At 42.5% G+C, this 25,980-nt stretch overlaps 1 protein-coding gene across 1 annotated transcript; it reads right to left on the reverse strand.

The window, feature by feature from the left end:
* Positions 1-306: 306 nt before the first annotated feature.
* Positions 307-25,444, reverse strand: LOC139408725 (protein phosphatase PTC7 homolog). The gene is made up of 6 exons (XM_071152969.1): positions 24,206-25,444; positions 8,110-8,289; positions 5,345-5,543; positions 3,871-3,994; positions 3,626-3,755; positions 307-3,464 (listed from the first exon to the last, which is right to left on the reverse strand). Exons 1-6 carry the CDS (start codon positions 24,405-24,407, stop codon positions 3,406-3,408), a joined length of 894 nt encoding a protein of 297 aa, XP_071009070.1. The 5' UTR covers positions 24,408-25,444; the 3' UTR covers positions 307-3,405.
* Between the last annotated feature and the right edge of the window lie 536 nt (positions 25,445-25,980).

Consider the following 25,980-nt stretch of genomic DNA (forward strand, 5'->3'; position numbering starts at 1 on the left):
AGATGATGGTCAGGTTAGCTCATACATTATACCAAAGTCCTTTGATGAATGCTTGGGAGGCATTCAAGAACATTGCAAGGGGTTGATTGAGTCATGCGATCCCTGATGGGTTGGGAAGGTGACCAGCATTTGACCATGACTAAGGCAAACTAATCAAGCGCCTTCCCATGAATACATGTGAAAAATATCCCAGCTATATAGAACTGACCTCAACAGGGCATGTTAATCTGCAAGCTAGGCAATGTTTCACACTGCTAGTGAAATTTGTCAGAGGCAATGCCATCACAGTGAAGGCTGCAATCAACAGCTGTGCATATTGTGACCTTTTTAATGATGGTTTCATATAACACAGGGGGGAAGCAATACTGTATAAAAACGAGGTATTATGTGATAAAAGATAAATGCAGTCTTGCGATGGTTTGATGAAATTCCAGATAAAGCCTTTACTCAATGCATAGTCACAAAAACTCAGAGGCATGTATCTTAGTATAAATACTATATTCTTTATTTAAATATTTTGCAACTTTGAAAACACATTTACAGAACCTAGTCCTGCATTATTACACTGTGCACACACATGTAGCTTTCATACTCACAAACATTGCTTAGAGAAAAACACACAGACCTCGTCTTGACAGCAGAAGCACCATTGAAAAACTGTCAAGAGCGTGGACAGAATTAGAGGGACTTAATTGACATTGAGCAACATACAAGATACATCTATTTGTTAAGGCGGAATCGGTGCTCACCATTATCAATAAAAAGCACTTCAACCTGCATCGCCCTTCCTGCTTCAACACAGTGTCTCCTTAAACCATACACGTTGACTCTCACAAAATCAGATCAGGTAATTCATTAACACAGTGCACCCCCACAGACTGTCGGAAAGAGCAAACCGGAAATATGAGAATGACCAATGAACGTCGGTGCATGTTTTAAGTGTTTGAAGGACAACCTTTAAATTAAGGGGAGTTGATCAGACATTTGGAGGCGAGGCAAGCTGTGAGCGACAGTGGCACCTTTGCAGTTAAGCAAATTCCAGTAGTTCAAATAGCTGGGACAAAGACAGCTTGTCATGCAAATACAGAATGCATAGGACAGACGATATTCATGAAATGAAGTCAAAGGCTACAAAAAATTAACTTAAACCAAATTGAAATAGTATTTAGTACACAAAACATACATTTAATTGTACCCATTGATCTTGCCTGTATGGTTGCTTGATGTTCTTTCAAATTATTTTTATGCAAAACTACGCAAGATGATAAATAGTGACAACTTAATTGGTCTCCATTACGCCATGTTAGCCTGACTGCAGGTTTTAGATTATATTTTTTTTTTACCCTGGTCATGCTTGTGAAGTTTGGCTCTCCTTCTTTGGTTTCTTTAAGGATTCAAAAGCCTGCATTGTAGTTTGTTGCTCACAGACTACCTGTCACATAGAACTAGAGATGCCAATACAACCAAGCCCCTGTTCTGGTCACATTGCATTTTAGGCACAAATAAAAAGACACCTTAGTGGTCTTCTGACTGTTTTGCACCGAAAATACAACTGGGCATCATTCCCCACAAGCAAAATGACAGATTACCTGTCAAACAGATTGACAGATATGCTCTCAATGTGAAAATAGAGACATTTTATGTTATAGTATTGGTGCATGTTTTACTCCAAACCCAGATGAAATCAATGGGGCAAAGATAGTGAATACTCCTCTTTGGTGCACTGGCTTCATAATTATAACAGAGCAAACACTGGCTAACAATGAAGAGAGGTGTGTGTATTCTGCTATTATGCAGAAAAACCAACAGCATGCCAAGACCAGTACAGGATGATCAAAAATAACAAAATGGCGCACACACCATTCACATAAATAATGTACAGTCAAACACATTGAACTGACAAAATAAAAGCAGCAAGTAAATCATTATTGGGAGACAGAACAAATCTAGAAAAAATATTTTTAGAGATGACACACCCACCACACAGACCACATATGATTCCTACTGAGTAGTAAGATGGTATGATTCCTACTGAGTAGTAAGATGGTATGATTCATATTTGCCATCCATGGAGCTATATATAAGGCGTCACAAAAGAATCACACGGTGAATCCATATGTTGGATGACACATTTCAACCGTCACATCATGGCTCTCAAACTAATAACATTAAAGTTATAAAAATAAATCTTTGTTTTTTTATATATATAATTCATACCTGCCCTATTGGTACGGTTGAAAGCATTCCCAGATGCTAGCATTAGCTTTGCAAGTTAACACGTATCAACAGCAAAGACATTCAAACAAGAACCTACACCCACTTAGTGCACACGCACGCACGCACACACGTCGACAAAGACATGCCACGCAGACATGCTGTCATAGTTCTGACACTACTACCGGGTCAAACGTGTCCATGTCAATGTCGTGGTTCTTTCGGCCCACGGAAGGGAGGGATTGAGAATATTTACCTTTATAGATTGTGAATGCTCGTTCGTACACATCTGTCACAAAGCAAAATGATCATCCTTTGCATCCTTATCAGCGTCAAAGTGAAGACACACTGCCTTGTTTCACAACACACAATATTTACAAATCCATGCGGCTGTGTGCACTGACAGAATTTTTCAGTAACCTCAATGTGGTGACATTTCAGACTAGCCTATAGGTGGCACTCTGGAGAAATCCCTGCTAGAGCCGCTAGTAAATGGTACTGGCCAGCTACCCCTTCATACAAGTCCAAGACAACAACACCAAACTCATACTGTATCTACATCCTTTCTTATTACAAGTTACAACCCTCTCTAAAACCCACAACAACACAGTCCCGCTCAATTCCCCAGTCTTAGTATCCAGCCACACACATAGAAGCCTTGAAACAGATCATCACGCAGCTACAACATTTACAACACAGACATTCAAATCTCCCTAACAACCACAAACCATGGCTTACTTTACTTATAATACCACAGCTTGTTTCAGGGTGACCAAGCCCAACTCTATCCCCGTAGCGGGTCCCTCCCCGCAAAAGCAAACCCCCCCCTGCATTCAGGACTGCACTTCGGTCTCAGTCCCAATTAAGTGATGTTTTGAAATAAGATATGGGAGAATGGGAAGAAAGCAGTGTGCTGTTCTACACCATGTGCATCATGATTAACACGAGAAAGTCTTAGCTGCCTGCCTCCTCTCACTAATACAGTACCAAAACAAAATGGAAGAATACAGATAGAGCTACATTCTGTGGTGAGGAGTTTGTGTTCCATGTTGTGGCGGTGAGATAGGAAGGTCAGTGAGGGGACATGGGGGGGCTGCAGTCCGTCCGACGGGAACCAGTGCACTTGAGAAGGAGGCAGGTGGAAGACTTGAATGGCGGGAAGTAAACGGATCCAAAAAGCGTCACACACACTTAGTCTGTGTATTCTGCCACAATGGACAGCAGCACCGTGATGTCATCAGGCTTCCCCCCTGCAGGACACAAGACAAAAGAGAATGTGTCAATTGGCTTTCCAGAGATCAAAGTCAACCTTGAATAACCCAATCTGCAAGCTGACGGTGGGCATAAAAATACAGTGGAGCTGGAGGTGTTATTAGGGACGTAAAGGACTTTCCAAGAACCTGATACGTACCTCTTACATTCAGGCCATTGTCACAGGCAAACTGAGCGAAAGGGGACATGTAGTTGGGGTCATAGGCCAGTTCGTGTGCTTGCTTTGCAATGCTCTGTGCCGTCTGCTGGATGCTGTCATAGTTGGCGCTCTGAGAAATACAAGCATTAGCATTAGGACAAAGAAATGTGTGCAGGTATTTACTAAGGTGAATGTGTAGATTTAGGTGGGTGTGAAAGCAGCTAGGAGGCACTGCGACATGTTACCTTGAGCTTTTTGAGCTCTTGCAGGATCATGTAGTCGGGCATGTTGTCGAAGAGGCCATCCGAGGCGGTCAGGATGATGTCACCCAGCTGGACATCGAAGGAGGCGCTATCAGCGGCCTCAGGACTGGGGAGGAGAACACAGGACAGCACTATTAATAAGTGCCAGCCAGAGGGCACCAGAGAGCTGCTACCAGATAGACAGTACACATGATCCTCACAAACATGATCAGGAGGAATCTGGTCAAAAGGTGACTGTGCCTCAGAGGGATATAATGGCTGGGTAATAAGACAGCAGATTCCTCCTGGCACACAGTGCAGCCTGCCCTGCTCCAGCCCCACCCACCCGCCCGCCAGGCCCAGCATGATCTCTGGCTCCTAGACAGGGTAGGGGAGCCGGACGTAACCCTCTGCCCTTGAAACTGTGGAATTGCCCCTTATTAAACCCCTTCCATACCAGAAAGACAGAGAGCAAATGTGAACATGTGAGAGTGTGTGTCTGCTGAGAAGTACGTATGCATGGAAGCATAAAGTAACATTGTCCAAGTTTGCGTGTTAATGTGATCGTTATAGGAGAGCCTGAACATCTTGCAGTGCGGACTGCAATATAAAACAATAAAGGTCTCATTTAAATGTAGAAACACATGGTGGAGCTCAAAATAATCCCTATTTTTCCAGAGAACAAGAACAAGCCCCGCGGAAAGTGGTCTGGCGGGTCCGCCCCCTGTCTGCTACTGGCCTGTGTGTGTGCACGCGCGTGCTTGGCATGGGCCCAGGCACTACACACTGTTGGCAGAACAGCTGAAGTAAGGGGTTGGTTGCTGTCACATGGCCCCTCAATAAAAAAAGAGAGAAGGAAAACATACCCTGCCAGCACCTAGGAGCTCACGTGGTCTCCAGGCCAGGCTGAAAAAGGCTTGAGGGCTATTGGAGGGTGGGCTGTTGTTTGGCCTAAACTAACTACACAAGGGCACAGCGTCACATGGCTGTTATTGAACCAATAATACAGTCCCAGAATGAGGACAAAGCTTATTCGTTATCTAGCCACCGTTCCTTTCAAATCCTTCTGTGAACTGATGAGAAGGGAAATTCTAGATACGATTTTAACCTTACTTCCAATGACAACCTGTAATTTGCTCCGGGTATATCATCTAAAGCAGGGATGGTCAAACTCATTTTTCCCCCAGGGGGTTACGGAATCGGTCTTCCACGAGGTCCAGCGGACTGCACTGAAAATGTGTCATCTTTCCTCACCATCAAAATTAGGCCAAAATAGTAAACTATTTCGAATGCTCTCCCGACTGTCTAGCTTTAGCAAGCTGGACACAGTCAAGAAAAATAATAACATTCTACACAGTTTTGATTTGGTGTGAAGTCATTTTAAAGTCTATGGCGGGGCCATAAAGCCAGTTTTCTCAATACGAATGGGAATTTGAGACCAGGTGGAGGGTCAGAGAAGGAGGTGGAGGAGACTGACCTGTCACTGAGTACCACTCCCTCTGCCCCTGGGGGAGCGATGGACAGCTGGAAAGGGGTGTTGAAGTAGTGCTGCTGTTCATCGGAGCGGTGCACCACCTCTCCCCCTCGCACCACCAGGAAACCAGAGTCCCCTAGATTACACGTGTGCAGTTGGTGGCTCCTTCGGTCCAGGACCACAATACATGCTGTGCTGCTACCTGGGGAAGTGGAGAGGGGCAGAAGAGAGGGAATATACCAACATATGGTGGTTAGCCATCACCTGATATCCATTTCTACTTGTGTTAAAAAAAAGTGGGGTTATCCGGTACAGCAGGGAAGGGGTGTGTGAGATCACATGCTGGACCAGTCAGTCTGGCACAGACTAAAAACAGATGTCCTTCCCCTGTGTCCCCACTATGCAGCTTCTATCTACCACTGTCCTTCAGAAGGGACGGTCAAGCACAGACCTTGGCTTTAGCTGCTATCACACTATCCTAAAATAAGAAGCAGGTCACTTTTCATAGGCAAACATCGTGTAACTTGGTGGACTGCAGTGTCTCAGAGCAGGCAGCCTTGCCTGTGGTGTCGGGTCTCAGTTGAAAAATGTGTTTTAACATGCCAGTGCCATTAAAACAACAACACGTGGACCCGTGAGCAGCGTCAGTAACGGTTCCTTCCACTGACCTTTTAGGTGCTCTGAAATGGACCGAAATGGTAACTGAGGAGGGGGGGGGGGCTAGAGACTTGGTCAGGTGTTTGTCCCAATGACCTCTGTGGAACTGGACCTTGGAACTGGGTGGTGGCCGACTGAAGGACAGCACCATTTCAGTTCATAATCAAAGAATGATCTCCAGCACCTTTAGAATTAGAACACAGGGAAGTAAAAAAAACAGTACCTTTAACTTTACTCTATTTTACTTGGGGAGCGGATAATTTTTTAATTAGGGCCACATTATTAGGGAGGAGAGCTTTGTTATAATGATCTTTTTGGATGGATTGATAGTGCAGCTCAGCAGGCATGTGTTAGTTGGAGTGTGTGTGTTACTCACCTGGCCTGTCCTGTCCCTCCACATGCATTACACTGTGTGTCTATTAGATGTTGACCTATTTAAAAATATATATATAATAAAAAATAAAAAAATACAAATAAAATCGGCCGATTTTTATATATATTTGTAATAATGTCAATTACAACACTGAATTATTATTATATTTTATTTTTTTGGTTGAATTTTTTTTTACCCCTTTTTCTCCCCAATTCCGTGGTATCCAATTGTTTAGTAGCTACTATCTTGTCTCATCGCTACAACTCCCGTATGGGCTCGGGAGAGACGAAGGTTGAAAGTCATGCGTCCTCCGATACACAACCCAAACAAGCCGCACTGCTTCTTAACACAGCGCCATCCAACCCGGAAGCCAGCCGCACCAATGCGCCGGAGGAAACACTGTGCATTTAGTATCAAATAAATAATTAAACATGTTTAATTTGGGTAAATAATGCAAAAACACAGTGTTGTAAAAGTGCAAATATGTGCCATGTAAAAAAACTAACGTTAAAAGTTTAACATATGAAAGCTGGTGGTTCAATATTTAAGAAGTTTTAGGTTGTAGTTATTATAGGACTATTTCTCGCTATACCATTTGTATTTCATATACCTTTGAATATTGGATGTTCTTATAGGCACTTTAGTATTGCCAGCCTAATCTCGGGAGTTAGGCTTGAAGTCATAAACAGTGCTGTGCTTCAAGCATTGCTAAAACCTGCTTGCAAAAACAGTAAAGTGCTGTTTGAATGAATGCTTACGAGCCTGCTGCTGCCTACCATCGCTCAGTCAGAATGCTCTATCAAATCATAGACTTAATTATAATAAACACACAGAAATACGAACCTTTGGTCATTGATATGGTCAAATCCTGAAACGATCATTTCGAAAACAAAACGTTTATTCTTTCAGTGAAATACGGGAACAATTCCATATTTTGTCGAACGGGTGGCAACCCTAAGTCTAAATATTGCTGTTACATTGTACAACATTCAATGTTGTCATAATTATGTACAATTCTGGCAAATTAATTACAGTCTTTGTTAGGAAGAAACACAGTTCGCAACAAGCCAGGCAGCCCAAACGGTTGCATATACCCTGACTCTGCTTGCACTGAACGCAAGAGAAGTGACACAATTTCCCTAGTTTAATATTGCCTGCTAACATGCATTTATTTTAACTAAATATGCAGATTTAAAAAGATACACCTTTGTGTATTGATTTTAAGAAAGGCATTGATGTTTATGGTTAGGTACATTTGTGCAAGGAATGTGCTTTTTTCGCAAATGCGCTTTTGTTAAATCACCCGTTTGGCAAAGTTGAAGTAGGCTGTGATTCGATGATAAATTAACAGGCACCGTATTGATTATATGCAATGCATTACAAGCTAGTTAACCTAATAATATCATCAACCATGTGTAGTTAACTAGTGATTATGTGAAGATTGTTTTTATAAGAAGTTTAATGCTAGCTAGCAACTTACATTGGCTCGTTGCAGCTACAAGGTCCTTTTGACGCTGCACTCGCGTAACAGGTGGTCAGCCTGCTATGCAGTTTCCTCATGGATTGCAATGTAATCGGTCATAATTGGCATCCAAAAAGGCAGATTACCGATTGTTATGAAAATTTGAAATCGGCCATGCCGAATAATCGGTCGACCTCTGGTGTGCATTACTCACCTGTCCCCCCCATATGCATTATACTGTGAGTGAGTGAGTGAGAATGTAGTATGTGTACTCACCAAGCAGGGGTACTTTGTTTTGTAGAAGCTCATAGTAGCCAGAGGTGAGGATGCCCACAGGGCTGCTGGGGGTGAAGCGGCCCTCCTTCACCAGTCGCTCACATGTCCTCATCAGGGTGGCAGAGAACTGGGACGGGTCCACCCCGTAGTCCCTCCATCCACCTACACCATCCGCCACACCTGAGACACACAGAGAAAAATAAGTGTATAAGTATCAGAACAGTGAATGGTTATGGGCAATTCCACAGTAAAGCATTAAAACACATCGAGAATCTCCCTGCCAATAGGTACTTATCACAGTGGAGGCCGTTCGTTCTCTTGCTAGAACAAAAGCGGTAAGTGCTGTGTGCCGACCCGGTAGTGACAAATCTACTATTTCTCCTTGTAGAATCGCAATGCTTGTCAGTTTCCGACAACTTAACTTTGAGCACATCGGAAAGCATGCACCCCCACGTGGGGGAGCCAACAGGAGTGACAAAAAAATAAAAGGTCATTTTCTCCATACATCCACGAATGAGACAGTAACACTTCATACGCAATGTAGTCTATGGGATGGCAGCTAGCTAAGTGCACACAACACTAAATACCTCCAAGATAGCTAACCACTATGGGTGTAACAGTACACTTACCAAAACATTCAGTACAGGGACCTCGGATCGGTCCGGAATGTGAACCCGAATTTATACGTTAAAAAAATACTTCTAATTAAAACACTAGGCCTAGGGCCTCCCGAGGGGCCTATGGCACTGCATCGCAGCATACCTATAGACCCGGGTTTATTCCCGGCCTGTGCCACAACCGGCCGCGAGTCCCATAGGACAGCACACAATTGGCCCAGTGTCGTTCGGGTTAGGGGAGGGTTTGTCTGGGGGGGGCCAGGCTTTACCTGGCTCATTGCCAGTTGAACGGGGTTTCCTCCGACACATTGGTGCAGCTGGCTTCCCGGTTAAGAAGGCGGGTGTTAAGGAGCGCGGTTAGGCGGGTCACGTTTCGGAGGATGCATGACTCCACCTTCGCATCTCCCGAGCACCGTTGGGGAGTTGCAGCGATGAGTGAAGATCAAAAAGTGTAAAGGGGGTCAAATACAAACAAATGTAAACACTAGGCCTATAGGCTATACACTACATTGTCTGCCTGGAGTAAATCTTAACTGAAAAAACTAGAGCCTAAGCGCATGTTGTAATCAAAATTCTAATCTTAAATTGGTGCATTTCAAACAGTCCTTTTGTGACAAGCAGACAGGAACTAGTTCTGTACAATGGCGAGTGGTGGGGTCTCTAAACCAGGAGGATTCTCAATCATTTAAATCTCCAGTTTGGGAACATTTTGGCTTCCCATTATATTACAACGGCGATGGACAGAGAAAGTACGCTGTATGCAATTCCACGGTAACAGTATTGCCCTTGTCATTTTCTACTATCAAAGCTGTAATAACACCAACGTTGTCCACTACATAAACCCTGCACAAAAGGGGTTCTCTCTCTCAGCACAGTCTGTGTTAACTCTCAACTACAGCAAAAAAAGAGAAATAGACGATCCTTAAACACCAAGCAATGGTACATAGCAACAAGCCATGAACCGCTCATTCTAGACCTATCACTACTTACGGCCCAAAAGGTACGAGACTGACAATATAAATAAATAGAATTAAGCCACTTGATTAAAATTGTATATCTGTATCAATCTGGAGACTGGGTCAAATGACCACACAGACTGACAGAAGGGGCCTGGCATCAGTGCGCACAGCAGTGTCGTCACTCCTCCCTGCACAACCCAAAAAGACCAGTTCTACTGGGCCCTGTTCTCCCTCAGATGGGCTTGGTCTGCTGCTCAATAACAAAACTTTCAGTCTTTGTGGAGCTGACTCAGTCAGAGGAGAGAGAATGTGAGAATAATATTTCACAAAGATTCACTTTCTTTGCAGTGCTGCAGGGTGGAAGAGGGAGAGGTCAGAGAAGAGAGAAGCCATGAACACACACTGCATACTTCGATAAGCTTCCCCCTCCCTACCTCCCTCTCGCTCTCTCTCCTTCACAGAGAGCCCAGTACCAGAGGACAGGTTTCCAGGGAAAAAAAGGACATCCAGCCAACTACTCCATACAAACAGACACACATAAATTCAAGATTCCACAGTGAGGGCCCATACAAGGAGAGCCCCCCCTGCTAGCTATGCAACGCTGTTTGTTGGTGCCTAAAACACACTTTCATATACTGAAACAAAAGATAAATGCGACATGTAAATTGTTGGTCCCATGTTTCATGAGCTGAAATAAAAGATGACAGAAATGTCATACACAAAGCTTATTTTTCTCAATTTGTGCACAAATGTGTTTACATCTGTTAGTGAGCATTTCTCATTTGCCAAGATAATTCATCCACCTGACAGGTGGGATATTAAGAAACAGATTAAACAGCATGATCATTACACAGGTGCACCTTGTGACGGGGACAACAGAAGGCCACTAAAATGTGCAGTTTTGTCTCACACACACAACGCCACAGATCTCAAGTTGAGGGAGTGTGCCATTGTCATGATGACTGCAGGAATGTCCACCAGAGCCGTTGCCAGAGAATTGAATGTTAATTTCTTTACCATAATCCGCCTCCAACGTTGTTTTAAAGAATTTGGCAGTACGTCCAACCGGCCTCAAAACCGCAGACATGTATGGCGTTGTGTGGGCGAGCGGTTTGCTGATGTCAACGTTGTGAACAGAGTGCCCCCATGGGGGCGGTGAGGTTATGATACGGGCAGGCATAAATTACAGAGGTATCCATGACCAACAAATGCATATCTGTATTCCCAGTCATGTGAAATCCATGGATTAACTGACTGATTTTTCATATGAACTGTAACTCCGTAAAATCAATGAAATTGTTGCATGTTGCATTTATATTTTTGTTCAGTATAATTTCTCTGAACATCACCAGATTCACAGGGAATATATTATAGTATGGAGAAGCAATACACCCTGCCACAGCTTCATAATACTCAAAACAGAGAACTGATACTGTATACTGGTTGATGGGATTGGCAGGGTGGCTTTTGACAACTCATGTGTTACTCATTGGTACGTTTGGTCCAAATCGGATGTTGGGTACTACGGTTTACTGAATGTTGTTATCTAAATCCTAGAAATAAAAAAAATGTTGTGGTGGAAACAATTATAGCTTAAAACGGAAACGTCACCACAAATCACAATATTCAGAATTCATAGCCATTTCAGGACGTAGTACCGCCCCTGTCGAGGTGGATCCAGTTGAGAAAGGGTGTCAACAAGTAGCTAATACTACTCACTGAAACAACCACTCATTCATAGAACATCGGCGTGCGAATAACTATTCATTTTTGTATTGATAACAACTAAAGTTGTGTGGTGCTCAGTACCTGGATGTGCAAGGAAGCACAGGCTGCTGAGGTAACATTTCATCAGTTACCTTACTATGAAGACAAGCAGAGGTAACGTAGATAACTTTGCTAGCTAACGTAACTAGTCAGCGAACTACATTTGTTTATCTAAACCAAAATCTAGCTAGCTTTCAGAAAACGTCAATGTGAGCTAGCTAATGTTAGCTAAAGCCTACTGGACCGTATCGAACTGTTAGCTAATTAACTAATGCAGAAAATAACATGAGTTTGATTGAATCAACATCAAGCTCAGAACCAGGAACTTGTGTAAGTCATCTTAACTCTATGATCAGCAAATACATATACTGGAGCTAGACATAAACATGGTCTGTTTCTTAAGGTCACACGTGGTGTGTTTATAAGTAGGCTACAACTTCTACTGTAGTTTTATCTGTATTTGGGAGGCTTAGTTGATTGTTTATGCAAAGTTTGAAGTCTAAATTGGAGAAAAGCAGAGTTATTAGTAAGGAGGGAAAGGTGTGGGTGACCGTCTAGTGTTTTTTTGGGGGTGGGGTGTATTGTGTGTGTGAAGGTTAGTATTAGAGGTCGACCGATTATCATTTTTCAACGCCGATACCGATTACTGGAGGACCAAAAAAGCCGATACCGATTAAATCGGCAGATTTTTAAAAAAGTGTGTATTTGTAATAATGACAATTACAACAATACTGAATGAACACTTATTTTAACTTAATATAATACATCAATAAAATCAATTTAGCCTCAAGTGGATGAAACATGTTCAATTTGGTTTAAATAATGCAAAAACAAAATGTTGGAGAAGAACGTAAAAGTGCAATATGTGCTATGTAAGAAAGCTAACGTTTAAGTTCCTTGCTCAGAACATATGAAAGCTGCTGGTTCCTTTTAACATGAGTCTTCAATATTCCCAGGTAAGAAGTTTTAGGTTGTAGTTATTATAGGACTATTTCCCTCTATACCATTTGTATTTCATTAACCTTTGACTATTGGATGTTCTTATAGGCACTTTAGTATTGCCCGTGTAACAGTATAGCTTCAGTCCCTCTCCTCGCTGGGCTCGAACCAGCAACACAACAACAGCCACCACATCGAAGCAGCGTTACCCATGCAGAGCAAGGGAAACAACCACCCCAAGGCTCAGAGCGAGTGAAGTTTGAAACGCTATTAGCGCGCGCTAACTAGCCAGCCATTTCACTTCGGTCACACCAGCCTCATCTCGGGAGTTGATAGGTTTGAAGTCATAAACAGTGCAATGCTTGACGCACAACGAAGAGCTGCTGGCAAAACGCACGAAAGTGCTGTTTGAATGAATGTTTACGCGCCTGCTTCTGCCTACCACCTCTCAGTCAGATACTTGTATGCTCAGTCAGATTATATGCAAAACAGGACACGCTAGATAATATCTAGTAATATCATCAACCATGTGTAGTTAACTAGTGATTATGGTTGATTGTTTTTTATAAGATAAGTTTAATGCTAGCTAGCAACTTACCTTGGCTTACTGCATTTGCGTAACAGGCAGTCTCCTTGTGGAGTGCAACGAGAGAGAGGGAGAGAGAGGCAGGTCGTTATTGCGTTGGACTAGTTAACTGTAAGGTTGCAAGATTGGATCCCCCGAGCTGACAAGGTGAAAGTCTGTCTTTCTGCCCCTGAACGAGGCAGTTAACCCACCGTTCCTAGGCCGTCATTGAAAATAAGAATGTGTTCTTAACTGACTTGCCTAGTTAAATAAAGATGAAAAAGGTGTTAAATTAATAATGTAAAAAAAATTGGCGCCCAAAAATACAGATTTCAGATTGTTATGAAAACTTGAAAATCGGCCCTAATTAAAATCGGCCATTCCGATTAATCGGTCGACCTCTAATTAGTACGCATGATCTATTGACACGAGGGGGATGGGTGGATATAGTACCTTGTTTGAGTGTGTATTGATGGGGACTGTAGTAAAATATTGTCCTGCAGACTAATCCTGCTGCTGACACCAGCTTTAGTAGTGCAGATCCTGTAGAACCATTGGATGAAAGCTTTCAGCCGGGAACAAGCTAAAGATCATCTGACGCGGAAGAGGCGGGGGAACTGCGCGAGGCTGGCAAGAGCCAAAGTGTCATGGAGCTCATGAATCATGGAGCTCATGAATTTCTGCCAGACCAGCTGCCATTGCCCAACACAAGACAGAGTTCACCAGCAGAAGAACATTCAGGACCCTGCCTGGAACAGTTTGATTGATGTTGTAGTATAATATAGAATGCTTAATATGATCACAAATGCATTGTAGTATAGAGTATTTTACATATGGAGTTTAATCAAATGTTTTATACAATATGTTTACAAGTGTACTGACAAGTGACTAAATGATTCCAGCTGCATCAGAAACCAATAAAGTGGCGACTTCAACTTCTGGATCAACTCATTGTGATATTCGTTAAATGTATTTGGAAGTAACTAGATACAATCTTATTGCTAAAACAAAATACATTTAAAATAAAACCGATTAGTCAGTCAATGTAGCAAATAAGTAGACATGGCTTGTATTCAAGACAGTTTATTTGCTCCGGAAACCGAGGTGAGTTTGCACAGCAATATGAAGGAACAGTAATGTATGACATATACACTACCGTTCAAAAGTTTGGGGTCACTTAGAAATGTCCTTGTTTTCTGTGAAAAATGAATAGGAAATATAGTCAAGATGTTGACAAGGTTATAAATAATGTTCTTTTAAATTGAAATAATAGTGTCCTTCAAACTTTGCTATCGTCAAAGAATCCTCCATTTGCAGCAATTACAGCCTTGCAAACCTTTGGCACTTGTTGTCAATTTGTTGGGATAATCTGAAGAGATTTCACCCCATGCTTCCTGAAGCACCTCCCACAAGTTGGATTGGCTTGATGGGCACTTCTTAAGTACCATACGGTCAAGCTGCTCCCACAACAGCTCAATAGGGTTGAGATCCGGTGACTGTGCTGGCCACTCCATTATAAACAGAATACCAGCTGACTGCATCTTCCTGAAATAGTTCTTGCATAGTTTGGAGCTGTGCTTTGGGTCACTGTCCTGTTGTAGGAGGAAATTGGCTCCAATTAAGAGCCGTCCACAGGCTATGGCATGGCGTAGTCCTTCGTCAACCACCATCAAAGCACATCACATTGCCTCCACCATGCTTGACAGATGGCATCAAGCACTCCTCCAGAATCGTTTAATTTTTTCTGCGTCTCACGAATGTTCTTCTTTGGGATCCGAACATCTCAAACTTAGATTCGCCTGTCCATAACACTCTTCCTCTTTTGTTTAATTTATTCAAAAAGTACGATCTTTGTCCCCATGTGCAGTTGCAAACCTTAGTCTGGCTTTTCATGGCGGTTTTGGAGCAGTGGCTTCTTCCTTGCTTAGCGGCCTTTCAGGATATGTCGATATAGGACTCGTTTTACTGTGGATATAAATACTTTGTACTGGTTTCCTCCAGCATCTTCACAAGGTCCTTTGCTGTCGTTCTGGGATTGATTTGCACGCTTCGCACCAAAGTACATTTCTCCCGCTCAGGAAGAAGACAAAATGAGTCTTCTTCCTGAATGGGATGACGACTGCGTGATCCCATGGTGTTTATACTTGCGTACTATTGTTTGGAAAGATGAACATGGTAACTTCAGGCGTTTGGAAATTGCTCCTAAGGATGAACCAGACTTGTGCAGTTCTACAATTGTTTTTCTGAGGTCTTGGCTGATTTATTTTGATTTCCCCATGATGTCAAGCAGAGGCACTGAGGTTGAAGGTAGGCCTTGAAATACATCCACAGGTACACCTCCAATTGACTCAAATTATGTCAATTAGCTTATTAGAAGCGTCTAAAGCCATGACATCATTTTCTGGAATTTTCCAAGCTGTTTAAAGGCACAGTCAACTTAGTGTATATAAACTTCTGACCCACTGGAATTGTGATACAGTGAATTATAAGTGAAATAATCTATCTGTAAACAACTGTTGGAAAAATAACTTGTGTCATGCACAAAGTAGATGTCCTAACCGACTTGCCAAAATGATGACTCCAACCTAAGTATATGTAAACTTCCGACTTCAACTGTATATACACTTGTGATGATAAGAACATGTTTTTGTCTGAATTGCAGCTGTAACGACCCTTTGGGAAGAATTAAACTTGGTTAAGCTTCCCTAGAGTCCGTGAGTTATTCACTCTGAAAAATTAGAGCCTAACAGTATCCAACATACTGTCCATCGTGTGAGGGATAATTTGTTCATATGGCCCGAACAACACACACAGGCAAGGGGATTCGGTGTCCTCTGCCTAGCTTCTCCCCAAGTAGATCAAACTCAAAAATAATCTGTAGGGCACAAAGCAGTATTGTCTGTTAGAGAATGACAAAAACGCTATTAGTTCATGGGCAATCATTGTGTAGCATTTGTATTCCTACTGTAGCAGCATGATGCTTAATATTACACACCTCCAGACACACGCTAGCTAGCTACAAAACAACGGTAGTTACTCTACGACTAATATGAGAAAGCCAAAGTCATGCATTTACTTTTCGTGAAAGCATTTCTTCAGTTTTGTTCCTGGTGAAATGCACTGAGGCAAGCTAGCTAACGTTAGCTATAACGTTGGGCAATAGTACGTTTTGGGTATAGTAAACAAAGCTAGCTAGCTCATCTAGGCTAGTAGCGGTACTAGCAAGCCTCATTATGACAAAATCAATCACGAACTTACACTGAACACCACCACCTTGTGTTAAAAGAGAGCTTATATTGCTAGCCAACTTCCCACAGCAAAACAACTTGTTTGTCATTTGCCTTCCTTTTCAGCACCCCTCTATCCATATGTGCGTTGAAACTTTGATGGTCTCTCTCACACACACGATCCATGGGGTCTGCAGTGACTAGGACTGTTACGGTGACCGTAGTACCGCTACACCTGCAGTCAGGAGTCATGACCACAGTCAAATTCCATGTGACCGTTGAGTCACGGTAACTAAGCTTCTCCAAAACTGTGCTCTGATGCCTTTGATGGTCATCAGTAGAATACCAAACTTGCTAACAGCCTGTTGGTCATGGCCAGTACTCTGCGCTCTATTGTCCCTCTAATCACTCTGAAATTAATGAAAATCTAATCGAAAATCAACGCAAACAATTCATGAGAGCTCTGGCATTCAGAGTTTGAGCGGAATAGGATAATCTATTGCGGAGCGAGAGCCAGTTCCTCATCGCTGGTTGATGCATGAAATAAAATAAGTGATCCTGTGGCACAACATTTCTATAGGATATGCTATTGCTTGCATGAGAAAACAGTTGATGAAAATAGGATTGCTTGAGCTTTCTATAGGCTAGGTCTACTATATGTATTTCTCAACTTTCCATACGGTGCATTTGGGAAAGTATTCAGACCCCTTGACTTTTTCCACAGTTACGTTACAGCCTTATTCTAAAATGGATTAAATTTTTTAAAAAAGCCCCATAAATCTACACACAATACCCCATAATGACAAAACTAAAAACAGGATTAGAAATTTTAGCAAAAAATAATTAATAAACTGAAATACCTTATTTACATAAGTATTCAGACCCTTTGATCATTCTTGAGATGTTTCTACAGCTTGATTGGAGTCCACCTGTGATAAATTAAATTGATTGGACATGATTTGGAAAGGCACACACATCTCTATACAAGGTCCCACAGTTGACAGTGCGTGTCAGAGCAGAAACCAAGCCACGAGGTCAAAGGAATTGTCCGTAGAGCTCCAAGACAGGATTGTTTCGAGGCATAGAACTGGGGAAGGGTACCAAAACATTTCTGCAGCATTGAAGGTCCAAGAACACAGTGGCCTCCATTCTTAAAATGGAATAAGTCTGGAACCTCCAAGACTTCCTAGAGCTGGCCGCCCAGCCAAACCGAGAAATCTCAGACCATGAAAAACAAGATGCTCTGGTCTGATGAAACCAAGATTGAACTCTTTGGCCTGAATGCTAAGTGTTACATCTGGAGGAAACCTGGCACCATCCCTACGGTGAAGCTCGGTGGTGGCAGCGTCATGCTGTGGGGATGTTTTTCAGAGGTAGGGACTAGGAGTCGAATCAGGATTGAGGTAAAGATAAAGAAGCAAAGTACAGAGAGAGCCTTGATGAAAACCTGCTCCAGAGCGCTCAGGACCTCAGACTGGGGTGAAGGTTCACCTTCCAACAGGACAAGAACCCTAAGCACACAGCCGAGACATTGTTTGTAAATGGTGAAAACATCCAATCTATTAAATAAAACACATGGAATCATGTAGTAACCATAAGTGCTACACAAATCAAAATATATTTCAGATTCATCAAAGTAGCCACCCTTTACATTTAAAGCTTTGCACACTCTTGGCATTCTCCTCAGCTTCATGAGGAATGCTTTTTCAACAGTCTTGAAGGAGTTCCCACATATGCTGAGCACTTCATACTGTGGTCCAACTCAACCATCTCCATTGGGTTGAGGTCAGGTGATTGTGGAGGTCACCACTCTCCTTCTTGGTCAAATAGCCCTTACACAGCCTGGAGGTGTGTTTTGGGTTATTGTCCTGTTGAAAAACAAATGATAGCACACACCAGATGGGGTGGCGTATCGCTGCAGAATGCTGTGGTAGCATTCCTGGTTAAGTGTGCCTTGAATTCTACATAAAATCACTGAGAGTGTCACAAGCAAAGCACCCCTACATCTCCATCCTTCACGGTGGGAACCACACATGTCGAGATAATCCGTTCACCCACTCTCCATCTCACAAAGACCAGGTGGTTGGAACCATAAATTTGGACTCATCAAACCAAAAAGACAGATTTCCACCAGTCTAATGTCCATATCTCGTGTTTCTTGTTTCTTCTTATTATTGGTCTCCTTTAGTAGTGGTTTCTATGCAGCAATTCGACCATGAAGGCCTGATTTACGCAGTCTCCTATGAACAGTTAATGTTGCGATGTGTCTGTTACTTGAACTCTGTGAAGCATTTATTTGAGCCACAATTTCTGAGGCTGGTAACTAATGAACTTATCCTCTGCAGCAGAGGTAACTCTGGGTCATCCTTTCCTGTTTAGGTCCTCATGAGAGCCAGTTTCATCATAGTGCTTGATGGTTTTTGCAACTGCACTTGAAGAAACTTTCAAAGTTCTTAATTTTCCGTATTGACTGACCTTCTTGTCTTAAAGTAATGATGGACTGTTGTTTCCCTTTGCTTATTTGAGCAGTTCTTGTCGTAATATGGACTTGGTCCATAGGGCTATCTTCTGTATACCTTGTCACAACAGGTGATTGGCTAAAATTCCACAAATTAACTTTTGACAAGGCACACCTGTTAATTGAAATGCATTCCAGGTGACTACCTCAAAGCTGGTTGAGAGAATGCCAAGAGTGTGCAACGCTGTCATCAAGGCAAAGGGTGGCTACTAAGTTGTTTAACACTTTTTTGGTTACAACATGATTCCATGTGTGTTATTTCATAGTTGATGCCACCACTATTATTCGACAATGTAGAAAATAGTAAAAAGAAAAGAAAACCCCTGGAATGAGTAGGTGTCCAAACTTTTGACTGGTACTGTATATTAGTAGGCTATATGTAAAGACCAGCTTAAACTGAGAATACTGTGGCGGCATATCAAGTGTTTGTCAAATTGTGAATGAGAGACTGATGAAGTGTTTGCAGCCTGCGCAAGAAACAGCAGAGCGCTTCTTTCATTAGACTTTTTCAAATCATTATGCAGCTTTAGAATGCAATAGAAATCCAAACATACAAACTTAGGCTATATCACAACTAAAGTTGCATAAATAACTCTAAACCAAACATATAGGAGGACCTGTTTCTTCCTTAACCGCTCATCACAGAATATGTGTGCGCACTCAAATTGTTTTGGGAAAAATATTCTTTCCATTTTATTCAGCTATGATCTATCGTATTGTTTTTAGTATACAATCATTTAAAATAATGCCACAATAATTATATGCAAATTTTAACTGCTAAATTAACTAGTGTAGCCCACAGCGATATGGCATAGCCAGATTAGAGCCTAACACAAGGACGACTCAGAATATGCTCTCCTGGTCTTCGGAAACCTGCCTAAAATAAATGGATTTATTGTGATGGTGTAGACTATATTAAAATGGATGTATTAGACTATTTTTAAATGTAGATGTTCCAAAGGTCCTCATCAGTGTCTTGCAGGCTATGCATGGAAGCCGGCGATGCTTAAAGTGTTTGTTAATTAATGGTAAATTACAGATAAACCAGCAGTTATTTGAATGACAACCACCGACTGTCATAATCTCATGACCACCACAGCCCTAGCAGGGACCACCGTAGGGATGGTGAAAAGTTTCCTCCAGAAGTGGTGCTTTGCTTTCAGGCCAAAGTGTTCAATCTTGGTTTCATCATTCCAGAGAATCTTGTTTCTCATGGTCTGCGAGTCCTTTAAGTACCTTTTGGAAAACTCCAAGCGGGTTGTCATGTGTCTTTTACTGAGGAGTGGCTTCCGTCTGGCCACTCTACCATAAAGGCCTGATTGGTGGAGTGCTGCAGAGATGGTTGTCCTGGAAGGTTCTCCAGTCTCCACAGAGGAACTCTGGAGCTCTGTCAGAGTGATCCTCGGTTTATTGGTCACCTCCCTGACCAAGGTCCTTCTCCCCAAATTGCTGTTTAGCCGGGCAGCCAACTCTAGGAAGAGTCTTGGTGGTTCTAAACTTCTTCCATTGAAGAATGATGAGACCACCGTGTTCTTTAAGACCTTCAATGCTGCAGACATCTTTTGGTACCTTTCCCCAGATCTGTGCCTCGACACAATCCTTTCTCTGAGCTCTACGGACAATTCCTTCGACCTCATGGCTTGATTTTTTCTCTGACATGCACTGTCAACTGCGGGACCTTGTATAGACAGGTGTGTGTGCCTTTCCATATCATGTCCAATCAATTTACCACAGATGGACTCTAATCAAGTTGTAGAAACATCTCAAAGATGATCAATGGAAACAGGATGCACCCGAGCTCAATTTTGAGTCTCATAGCAAAGGGTCTGAATACTTATGTAAATAATACATTTGCAAAAATGTCCACAATCCTGTTACGGCTTTGCCATTGTGGGGTATTGTGTGTAGATTGAGGAGAAAATGTTTTATATAAAGCTGTAAAGTCAAGGGATCTGAATACTTTGCAGAACGCACTGTAGGAATATCGTTGAGTCAAGTCCATTGGCTCTATTGAACAAGGACAACTATATATACTCTATACTAATGTGATTGTGCAATCAACGAAACACAAAGGCCACAATAATTCCCTACAAATCATGGCACCATTAAGTTTTTGATCAGACAGCAGGCTCGATCAACCAATGACGTTACTGAGCGAACTCCCCTGGCGCGAAAATAAATAAAAAAATACCACAATTACAGTGGGGAGAACAAGTATTTCATACAATGCCGATTTTGCAAGTTTTCCTACTTACAAAGCATGTAGAGGTCTGTAATTTTTTTATCATAGGTACACTAAATGTGAGAGACAGAATCAAAAAAATGTGATCCAGAAAATCACATTGTATGATTTTTAAGTAATTCATTAGCATTTTATTGCATGACATAAGTATTTGATACATCAGAAAAGCAGAACCTAATATTTGGTACAGAAACCTTTGTTTGCAATTACAGAGATCATACGTTTCCTGTAGTTCTTGACCAGGTTTGCACACACTGCAGCAGGGATTTTGGCCCACTCCTCTATACAGACCTTCTCCAGATCCTTCAGGTTTCGGGGCTGTCGTTGGGCAATACAGACTTTCAGCTCCCTCCAAAGATTTTATATTGGGTTCAGGTCTGGAGACTGGCTAGGCCACTCCAGGACCCTGAGATGCTTCTTACGGAGTCACTCCTTAGTTGCCCTGGCTGTGTGTTTCGGGTCGTCGTCATGCTGGAAGACCCAGCCACGACCCATCTTCAATGCTCTTACTGAGGGAAGGAGGTTGTTGGCCAAGATCTCACGATACATGGCCCCATCCATTCTCCCCTCAATACGGTGCAGTCGTCCTGTCCCCTTTGCAGAAAAGCATCCCCAAAGAATGATGTTTCCACCTCCATGCTTCACGGTTGGGATGGTGTTCTTGGGGTTGTACTCATCCTTCTTCTTCCTCCAAACACGGCGAGTGGAGTTTAGACCAAAAAGCTATATTTATGTCTCATCAGACCACATGACCTTCTCCCATTCCTCCTCTGGATCATCCAGATGGTCATTGGCAAACTTCAGACTGGCCTGGACATGCGCTGGCTTGAGCAGGGGGACCTTGCGTGCGCTGCATGATTTTAATCCATGACGGCGTGTGTTACTAATGGTTTTCTTTGAGACTGTGGTCCCAGCTCTCTTCAGGTCATTGACCAGGTCCTGCCGTGTAGTTCTGGGCTCATGGAATGTAGGCCTACATTGAACACCACACATTGGCTGCTACTATATGCTGAATGATAGAACAGCTATTTCCATGTTAAGCGATGCATTTTGGCTATTGTTTTTATTTTTGGCCTCTCTGGTAGGCCTACATTATGATCAAATAGCCACAGTAGCCTACTTGGCCACTTAAAACAGTAAATTAAAGCAGGAACAGCCTCAGTGTTCCCAGGAAACACGTCGTAAGTTGCACAGGATTTTCACAACATTCAAGTTCGCGTTCAGCAGACCTGAAATTTGCTCAGTAACGGATTTTTTTTGAGAAAACACTGGTTAGGCCTACATCTTATCAAAACAGGGCAACTTAAAGCAGCAATATGTAACTTTTTGGTTGACCCGACAATTCACATAGAAATGTGAGTTATATATTTGTCATTCTCATTGAAAGCAAGTCTAAGAAGCGGTAGATCTGTTCTATCTTTTATTTTCAGTTTTGTACAAAGGCTATAAACAGCTGAAAATACAGAATGTTTGGTTTTGTGAAATATATATTTCACAGCGGTTTTTATATGGTACAATGATTCTCTAAACTATACATGTTTTGTCACAAACTGAAACTAGGCGAACTACTAGAATTTTAGCAACCAGGAAATGGCAGAGTGATTTGTGCATCTTTAAACCAAGCTAAGACGAATTAGCCTAACCCCAACTCTATTCAATGATGTACAATAAGAGTGTTAGAGATATAAATGTCATCCATAAAACTGCCAGTTAGTTGTTCATCCCCCCACAGCTCAACCACGTGGCATGTGTTTTTCTGCAAGTAACAAAAGGCTCAACACCAGAAGCATATGCCTAATCTTCTCAAATTAAGTGTTGGTTGATATTTGTCCATTCTTACTATTGTGCAAATGCGTTGCATTCTTGTGATTTAATTGAGACATTTCAATGGGTTTCAAATAGACACTTTTGTTCCAATGAATGAATTGGTAAAATGACAACGCATAGTGGTTGATGTAAGGACAAATGCACTTCCCCATGCATCTATGAAGCTGTGTTCATAACCAAATGGGAAGGTGGTATTTACCCATGTACGACTGGGAAAAATCCACTTGAATGCCCCTCCAACTGGTAATTTTACTAGTGGGAAACTATCATCCCTGAGCTGTGACTCCTTCCACATGCTGATCTCACCTACTAATGACCTTGATAACAACCTTTTCGGCAGTTAAATGCAACAAAACATTATTTATAAAAATCTCTATTAATGTGGTTTTTGAACACTATAATTTGTTTCCAAAACCACTTGCCACACACTGGTTGAAACAACGTTGTTTCCGCGTCATTTAAATCAAATTACGTTGAACCAACATTGAATTAACGTCTGTGCCCAGAGGGAGCATGATAGCTGTACTTTTAGTTTATGGTTGACACAGCTTGTTGGCCATTAGCCAATCGGCGTTCTCAACGAGTTCAAAGCACGTGAATGCCTCCATCCGGTAATTACCAACTTCCCACTTGGTTGTGAATGGAGCACGAAACGTGAAATTGTCCTGGCAACATGGCTGCCTCCATGCTCAACCGTTCTGACCTTTAAAAAGCACGGGACAGTTCCCCCTAAGCGTTCGTGAAATACTTGTAAAAATCCACAACAACTGATAGCTAATGAATATTAAGATATATTCACTTCTCCTGAAATTGTCATAATAGCATAATAATATCTTTAGTGTAACGCTTACGCAACGATCCAATTGTTATGTGCATTGAATATCCGAACAATTAGTAGCAAATGTAACACTATTTCTAAATTCAACATCCACATTTTGTCACGCTGATAAAATAGATGGTGTATACATACATAGTAATATTACTTTATGTAGCCTACATGTTCACATTATCGCCACTAGTAGCACTGGGGGGGGGGCTTTTCCAGACTTCTAGGTGAAAGGTCGTTACAATTACTCAACAAAGTATACATTTTTTTTCTTCAACAAAGTATACATGTTTGGCAACTCCAGGCGCCGCAATGTTTCTCGGTCGAGTATAGTCCTACAAACCACAGCTGTACCGTAGAAGTATTGTAAAACGGGGCCAACTTAAGACAGAGGTTCAGTCCGGAAAAGGGTAGGGAATACCCCCTTTGTTTTCGTGACATGACTGTGGGTGACATGTGCTAGGCTACATGAAGGTCAAATCTGAAAAATGCTATTATCCCCCAAAAAACTTAGCATATTTAAGTGTGTATTTTGTTAACATCCACGACTGCTTGGCTACTTCAACGGTGTCTTCACCAAACAGATAAACGGAGTATTAAAATACTTACCCAAGACATCAGCGGACCTATGCCGGGCAATGAAACAAGCGTCATCCCCGTAACACATCCCTTTCTTCAAGATCCCCTTACGAAAGTCTTTCCCAAATCCGCAGCTAGCGGTGACCAGACTGTAGTCCCGACCATCAGTTTGAGAGAGTCCGCCAAGGACAGCCCTCGCAACCAGTCTGCCATAGGAGAGTACGGATAACATTCCAAGAGCGAGCGGCCGTCTCTACCTGTCGAGACCTTCTCTCCACTTTCGACGTCCCGTGTCTACTTTTGGAGACTATTCTTCCAACATTCGTTTTGGATAATTCTGCCACTTAATAAAACGCACGAGTCAGTAGACCGATAACACAATCGTAAAACTGGTCGCCGGCGTTTGTCCAATTCTTTATAGGGTGAAATTGTACAATTTGCACTGGTTCTTTAAGTTTTGGTGGATTTCATTGACACGGGTCCTCCGGTGTGCACCATCCTTGCCGACATGTTTCCACAGTCACACACAAATACACCCGAAACACAGCTCAATACTGGTCCTCCAGTCTTGTGATTCGTTTGCCCGACGTCACAACTAATGCGCACGCAAATGCAAGCTCTCCCTGCTCTCCGCAGCAAATCCATTTTAGGAGAGTTGCGCTTTATTTACTTGTCAGGAACACAGGGAGTTCAGACCCTCTGATAAAGGCTACATCAGTGCTTCGTGCGCAGAGTAGTTTGGATTGCAAAACAAAGCCATCCTTGAACTCGTTGCCTAATTAGACGAAAGGCACATTTCAAGCGACTTCATGTATGACCTGGATAGATGGCAGCATTCGTGCAAAACTGAAAGCGTGAACCACTGCATTTAATCATGGCAAGGAGACTGGGAAATGGATGTGTAGCCTACAAACAGACCAGTTGCGACCTCCAGCAATCAAAGAGGAAAAACGACAATACAGGGACAAGGTGGAGTCGCAATTCAACGGCTCAGATACAAGACTTAGGCTATGAGGCAGGGACTCCATACGGATTACAACGGGAAAGCCAGCGCCTCGCTCCCGAGCGAGCTAAACACCTTCTTCGCCCTCTTCGAGGAAAACAGCATTGTGCCCCCGACGCTTGAAGTCGTCCGCATGTTTCCCAGCCGAAACAGTTCGTAGAGTTTGGGAAAATATTAAAACGATGTTTTGGACTTCGGTGAGTTTTTCCCCCGCTGTTCAGGAACAGGAACATTTTTCTGGAGGCAAGCGATGTTCGAGCCGAAGTCTACGCCCCTTCGTTGGTGATTGGTCAACAATAGGGATTCTTCAATAAAGTATTTGTTATCATTCAAGGAGAGATCAGTCAGTTAGATGCACGAATGAGATCTATTTGTCAAAACGTGAAAATTAATGACAGAGTTACAGTTCAAAGGAAATCAGTCAATTGAAATACATTCATTAGGCCCTAATCTATGGATTTCACATGACTGGGAATACAGATATGCATCTATAGGTCACAGATACCTTAAAAAAAGGCAGGGGCGTAGACAACCAGTCAGTATCTGGTGTGACCACCATTTGCCTCATGCAGCGCAACACATCTCCTTCACATAGAGTCAATCAGGCTGTTGGTTGTGGCCTGTGGAATGTTGTCCCACTCTTCAATGGCTGTGTAAAGTTGCTGGATATTGGCGGGAACTGGAACATGCATTTGTACACGTTGATCCAGAGCATCCCAAACATGGTCAATGGGTGACATGTCTGGTGATTATACAGGCCATGGAAGAACTGGAACATTTCCAGCTTCCAGGAATTGTGTAC

This window comes from Oncorhynchus clarkii, chromosome 5, assembly GCF_045791955.1.
Source record: "Oncorhynchus clarkii lewisi isolate Uvic-CL-2024 chromosome 5, UVic_Ocla_1.0, whole genome shotgun sequence".
Lineage (NCBI taxonomy): Eukaryota > Metazoa > Chordata > Actinopteri > Salmoniformes > Salmonidae > Oncorhynchus > Oncorhynchus clarkii.